Source organism: Simochromis diagramma, unplaced genomic scaffold (genome assembly GCF_900408965.1).
Source record: "Simochromis diagramma unplaced genomic scaffold, fSimDia1.1 OVJJ01000557.1, whole genome shotgun sequence".
Taxonomy (NCBI): domain Eukaryota; kingdom Metazoa; phylum Chordata; class Actinopteri; order Cichliformes; family Cichlidae; genus Simochromis; species Simochromis diagramma.
The window spans coordinates 2,313,488-2,320,354 of NW_024387156.1; the positions used below are offsets into that span (position 1 = coordinate 2,313,488).

A 6,867-nucleotide genomic window follows, 5' to 3' on the forward strand; every position below is an offset into this window, starting at 1 on the left:
CATCTATTGCAGGCTGACAAGTCATTTAATGAGTGATGGTGTTGGTTTGCTCAAAATTGCTGATGATTATTGGTTAGTTAGTCTAGTTAACTGTGTTTTTATTATTTTTGTTAAATGTTTTCAGATGTAACATATCTTTTCTGCAGTCTGATCTTTGCAGAGCATCTAAAACACAGCGACCTGATATACTGAAGAGTATATGAAGCGTTGAGTAAATTAGTCACGTATTTCATATGCGCATCCTGTGTATTTCTTTAAAGATTATTTTATATAATTTCAGTGCAAAATATACTTCCGTAAACATTACAACTATTCATTGCAATCTAGTTATATGCTAGTGCTAGTGTACTTACTTCACTCTCCAGCAGGTGTCGACAGTGCACCAGTGGGTTCCAAAAACCACACGAGCAATTCTCGCGAGAATTCGATTTGTGTCCTTGATAAGTCCGAAATGGGGTACTGGGACCTACCGGAAGGTACAGACTGTGTGGAAAAAACATGGATTGCTACGAAACTTGGCACGGCTTTAGGTAACTATCGTTGGTGACATAATTACTTGCAAGTCATGTTGTGCAGGGTCGTGAAAGCAGGTCATCTGTGTGGTGGGTTAGTCAACGCTTTTGAACTTGCAGATTAAGATTGCCTAGCAAGCTACATACGGCTAGGTTTGCTTTTGCTAAAGGATGGACCTGGGTTTCCTAAAATACAAACGTTCAGTGAATTATTTAGTTAGCGGTGCGTTTGCTTCAGCTCAGCAGATAATCACGTAAACCAGTACTGTAAGATTTTTAAATTACAACCTAGAATACCTTGAGATAGTAATGGGCGATGAAACAATACAGATGAACATGGCGCCATAGCGTTTCCTCGACACAAAAATCAGACACGGTCAATATGAAGTCTGTACGTGACTGTTTTGTTAGACTACACGAACAACCAACGACCGTGACAATAGCGCCATGCTCAACTAATAGGTGGACGCACACATGCTTGGTGGAATAACCAGGTCGTAATGTCCCAAAAAATGATTGCCGATGTTTCTGTGTTTGTAATATTTTTGCTTATATTGGTAAATAGGCTTTCGACGACGTGACTTACGAAGGGGCTACATATAAAATATAGAAATGACCTGTTTCGCAACCATCTTACTCACAGGTCTCAAACTTCAATGAGTTGGCGACCACTGCTGGCACTGTCATCTCATTGGAAGCCCTCTGGAGTGTTTGCGTAGTAACAAGCCTTGAACTGTACTTGCTTTTATTAAAGTTCACTGTCAAGACCAGTTTCTCACACGGTTCCAAAAAGGGGCATTACACGACTGAAAACTCTGGACAGCTCTTGCAAGGATGAAGGGAGCTCTCAGAAACTTTGCAGTCTGGTCTGCTTTTCCCTGTGCCTCTCGGAACTTAGTTTTCAGTTCACTGTTGCACCGCAAGTCAGTAAGTTCATTTTGCAGCATGCTGGGGACACGCTCATCAGCTGAGAAGGGGTCTGCAAAAAGCTGGACAGTGCTCTGTCTGTTTCATGCCACACCAAACTGCTCAGTCGCACTGCACAGCTGCTGACTCATATCTCTAGCTTTGGTTGGGCCATACATGGGACACAAACTCAGCATTTCTTCTGTCACCTCAAACTAATGATCAACACCTCTGATGAAAATTGCTGAGCATTGTCAGTACTTTCATCAAGCGCCACTGAGTGGCAGTGAAACTTCGACCTTTGTTCATAGATATTACTTGATGATGTATTATTCCGCTCTGCCACGTTGTTTGCCGACAGCAACGTTGTTGAACAAACTTTTTTTTTTCTTTCTTCCTCTTCTTTGAATGGCTTCCCTACCTTAGCGATTAATTGACTAATCACATAACCTGCTTTGAAGGCAGCATCGGTGTCCTTACTGGCTTTGTGGAAAAGTTCTTGCTGGGATAGTAGTCCTCTTTGTAGCTGTTTGGCTCATTTTCTCCTCTCCCTTGTTCTTTCCATAATGCTCTCCATGTTTAGTCGCATAATGACGCTTGAGATTATATTCCTTCAGAATAGCAAGTTTCTCCTTACCTAAAAGGCACATCACCTACACCCAACTCAACAAAGAAATACAGCAGTGTCCATCTTTCCGATGTCGGCGTTCGTCATCCACTTTCCTTTTCAGTTCAAACGTCTTCTGCTAATATAATACTGCTAATTCCTTGAGACCTCTGATCTTAATGACCATGTTCTATATTCTAATAAATCTTTTTTAGCCACTTAAAATATCTTTATAAAACATGTTGTTAAATTGCAACAAATAACAGGTAGAAATGCAAGGGACTGAGACGAGGTTGCGGCCATGAGCGAAGTGACCGCTCTGGAGCCTTGGCACAGCTTGATGAGCGAACCAGTGCGCTGGCCACGTCTGCATCTTGGGCAGTGGCGTGCTGCTGCACCTCCAACCAGAATTTCAGTTAGGTCGTCAGGGTCGATGAAAACCAGGGGAAAATACCCAGAGGAACGTCCAATCTCTAAGAGGTCCTCTATGGTGAAAGTAACGGAGAGGATAACGGCAAAACACGCAGTACAACAGGGTGGAAAGAGGAGTGTCAGGGGTCATTTGTCACAGAAGGATTTCACAAAGGTGAAAGGGAAGGTTTACAAGACTTTAGTGAGACCTGCTATGATGTATGGTTTAGAGACTGCGGCACTAAGAAAAAGACGGGAGCAGAATATTTTCACTGGAAGTGATCAGAATGAACTGATTATAAATAAATACAAGTTGCTGTCAATTTAAAACTCCTTCATACCAGCTGGTCTAAAGTGATTGTGATTGTCAGCCCTACAGCAAAACTGACTTTTTTTTGTTTTTCTAAAGTTTCTTAATTTGTTTGTTTGTGTGTTTCAGGTCTGGTTGGTTCAGCTTATCACATCGTGGCGTTCCAACCTGACTCTGCAGTGGCAGCGTTACAGAGGGCTACCAACTCAACAGTTACCATGGGTAAATTTATTGTCATTCAAAACTCCACAAGAACTTCAGTGTATGTGGTTTATGTTAAATCTATCTGCATGTCTGAAAACTCCACTCCTTAAGGTCAGAAGCACTGAGATTTTTCCAGTTTCTTTAGTACTGGGAAGATTAGGAATTGCCGTCACTTCTGTAATGATTCACAGGTAGTGATAATGATAATAGTAATAATTATGATGATGATGATGATGATGATGATGATAATAATAATATTATCATCAGCAACTACAGAGTAAGGTTCTTTATCTATACACAGTGATTTTTCTATGATTCCATACTTTAAATAATTGTGTGACGCGCTGCCCTGATGGCAATAAAATTCTAAGTGCAAAAAACCCTCCGAACACAACTTTTGTGGTTTTGTTTTTTAATTCCTTGAACACCACTGCACTCAATATCGTCACTTCTTTGACTAACTAATTGAATTTACAACAGTAAATTATTTTTCTAGTGCAGAAATGCCATCTGAAAACACAGCCTTAAAAGGTCATTCGTTCATTAATTTTCTTATAGGTTTGTAAATCATAAAAGTTTTGGCCAAAGTAAAAATGCACTATATTGCCCAAAGTATTCACCCGCCCAAATAGTTGAATTCAGGTGTTTCACTAACTTCCATGGCCAACGGTGTGTAACATCCATCACTCTGGCATCCCGAGTGCTTCTGCAAACATTTTTGAAAGAATGGGTCACTCTCAGGAGCTCGGTGAATTCCAGCGTGGTACCGTGATAGGATGCCGGTCACTGATAAATAGTCGACAGTCAACGGTTGGTGGTATTAGGGCTGCAATGATTCATTGACTAATTCGAGTAATTCAATTATAAAAACATCCATAAGACAAATTCTTTGCTTCGATGCTTCATTTAATACACGGCTCTGTAGCGTGCCGACGTGTTAAACGCGACTGTTTGACCCACATTTTCGACTGAAAACAGACCTGCATACAAACGTATTTAGGAAATACCAAAAAGTTTGACATTGAGCGCATACACACACCCCAGAGTTTCAGCAAAAAGACTGTTAAACAGCAGCAGCAGTGATGATGATGGTCTCATAGTTTAACATGGAGCATGGAGCTGAATATTCATTAATGCTCTTAATAACACCAGTGTTTCTTATCCAGTTAACTGATAGAATAATCATTAGATTCATTCATTCAGTCATTAGAGCTCGGCTTGGCGCCTTAGTTCCAGTGAAAGGAACTCTTAATGCTTCAACATACAAGAATTTTGGGCGTTTTCATGCTCCTAACTTTGTAGGAATAGTTTGGGGATGGCCCCTTCCTGTTCCAGTTGTGCACCAGTGCGCAAAGCAAAGTTTTATAAATACACGGATGAGCGACTTTAGCATGGAAGCACTTAACTGGCCTGGACAAAGTCCTCAACTCAACCTGACAAGCTGTGGGATGAATTAGAGCAGAAACTGCGAGCCAGGTCTTGTCTGACCTTACAAATGCGCTTCTGGAGGAATGGTCAAAAATTCAATCTCAGGTTTGCAGTAGGGCTGGGCCATATCATACCGTTCACGGTAATACCGGTGTAATTTTGGGCAACGATAAGAAAATTAAATATCGCGATAGAATATGGGTAAAACGCGCATGCGCTGTGCCTTTGTTTTCATACGCACATCGCAGAAAAACCAGGGCAACGCAGAATGAGAAGGGCGAAAGCGGATCGTTGAATGAAACGGATGAACCAGAATTGGTTTGTAAAAATGCTGCAACTTCAGTGGTGTGGAACTGGTTTGGCTTTTGTCCGTCAGATACACAACAAAGCACTATTTTTGGTAGAGCATGCTAGCGGGCCGTCGTTATTACCGTGTTTTTTGGAAAATACGGCACACTTAAAATCAATCCTTTTATTTTTCTGACAATCGACAGTGTCCCTTATAATCCCGTGTGCCTTATGTATGAATTCTGGTTGTGCTTACTGACCTCGAAACGATTTTATGTACACGACACTCGAAAATCTGTGAAATGTTTTAGTACGACTTTGCTAAGCTACGAAGCCGCACCGCTTGATGGATTGTCGGAGCATTACGGCTACCGTAGGCAGGAGCCTCGCGGAGTGATACGTACTGTGCTTCAACATAATATTACTTGTGTGTGTGTGTGAGAGACTTCTTTTTATATTTTGTGGCTATTATAAATGGTTATGCTGAGGATATGTCGGCCAATTTCCACCGGAAATGCCTTTTGGTTAAACTGTCAGCGAGAAATTTGCATTTGCACTGTTAGATTTTTTTATATAACTTTAATGCACATATAAAAAAGCTGCTTGTTTAAGTGAAAATACTTTGATGTTTTTTTTGCACTAATAAAGTTGTGGAGTTGTAAAGTATTTTGTCTAGTGTCAATTATATCGTCAGTTATATCGTTATCGCAAATTTTCAAATGTATATCGTGATAAATATTTTTGGTCATATCGCCTGCTCTAGTTTGCAGTACACAACAAGGATATATTTTCTATGTTCAGTCCTGTAGTGGGTTTAGCTGTTTTAGCTGCTGATCTTTGGATGCCATAATTTTTTTTTTTTTTTAGGATGACTGAAATAATGAGGGAAATTGTCTTCCTGTTTTCAGCTGCCATGGGAGCCATCTTTGGAATGACAACATGTCTCAGTGCTCAGGCCCGTGAAGCTCCAGACGACCCGCTGAATTATTTTATCGGCGGCTGTGCCTCGGGGATTTTTTTGGGAGCACGAAGTAAGTATCAGTCCTGACAGATGTGACTAGACAAGAATTCAAAATTTTATTTATTTTTTTCAGGAACACAACAAAAGGTTAGTCCTTTTTAAATAAAAAGTGTGATGTGCAATTAACACACCACACTCTTTAGAGCATATTTGTGCTAATGTGCCACAATAATAATCAGCTGTATAACTAAAATGAACTTGGACTGCACTGGAGTGTAATTCTAAATGACATTTTACTTGATCATACTTACTACGTCTGCATAAGTTTCAAACAGTCCTTTTTTGTGTTACTTATTGCTGAGAATCACAGCTGTGGATCTTCTGCACTATTTCTTATAGCACAATGGATTGTGGCCAAAAGAAAAACCCCTTATTGGCCAGTATGAAGAATATATAAATATAAAATTCACAAGAATTTAAAAATATGTTTTCTGTATACTTTCTTTAAATCTTAGAGTAAGTCCCAGTTCTTGGTGTAAACTCTGCTCTGCTGCTTGAGGAAATGCTGCTTGATGAGAAGTTTAGGAATTGCAGTGACTCTTATCATCACTAACAGATGATGATGGTAGACGGCTTGTTATGGCTAATTAAATCTGTTCTGAACATTTTTCATTTAAAGTCACAGTGGGGATGGGAACTGATAAGAATTCAGCGATTCTGATTCTAATATCAATATCTCTTATTGATTCCCTTCATGATGCTCATTGGCTCCACTTTGAGTCACCACCATCTCTAAGCAGCTTTTCAAAGACATTAATAATGTGCTGTGTGGTCAAATGTTTGTGCATGTTGGACAACCGATTTCCTTCAGGGGAAAACAAGATCATACATACTGTTAGATTCTGTTCAGTAACAGAGAAAATGTCTCTGCAGTTCTACAGTAGCATTTGGTTGCCTAATTAAAATCATGCTGTGTCTGTGTGTGTGTATCTCCAGCTCACAGTGCTATAACTGGTACATCTGCGTGCCTGGGTCTTGGAACACTGGCTTTCTTTACAAAAGTGGGCAAGATGGAGGGATGGAAACTTGCTGGACCACCTAAACTATAAGAGGAAGATGCCCGGAAGATTGTTATATTGTAAAAAATACCTAATGTAATAAAGTTTTTTGAAAAGGCCAAAAAAATGTTGGTTCATTTTATTTGATTTCATTTTACATTTGAAAACACTTTTAATTTAAC

At 39.9% G+C, this 6,867-nt stretch overlaps 1 protein-coding gene across 1 annotated transcript; it reads left to right on the forward strand.

Moving 5' to 3' along the window:
• Positions 1-400: 400 nt before the first annotated feature.
• On the forward strand, positions 401-6,812 carry ndufa11 (NADH:ubiquinone oxidoreductase subunit A11). The gene is made up of 4 exons (XM_040048501.1): positions 401-530; positions 2,876-2,968; positions 5,575-5,697; positions 6,624-6,812. The coding sequence occupies exons 1-4, from the start codon at positions 452-454 to the stop codon at positions 6,734-6,736; spliced, it is 408 nt and encodes a 135-aa protein (XP_039904435.1). The 5' UTR covers positions 401-451; the 3' UTR covers positions 6,737-6,812.
• Positions 6,813-6,867: the final 55 nt, after the last annotated feature.

Excerpts from the sequence above, each read along its gene's own strand:
- ndufa11 (XM_040048501.1), top strand. The coding sequence starts at position 452 with ATGGGGTACTGGGACCTACCGGAAGGTACAGACTGTGTGGAAAAAACA. Across the intron at positions 531-2,875 it reads GAAACTTGGCACGGCTTTAG|GTCTGGTTGGTTCAGCTTAT; the intron begins GTAACTATCGTT and ends TGTGTGTTTCAG. Across the intron at positions 5,698-6,623 it reads GATTTTTTTGGGAGCACGAA|CTCACAGTGCTATAACTGGT; the intron begins GTAAGTATCAGT and ends GTGTATCTCCAG.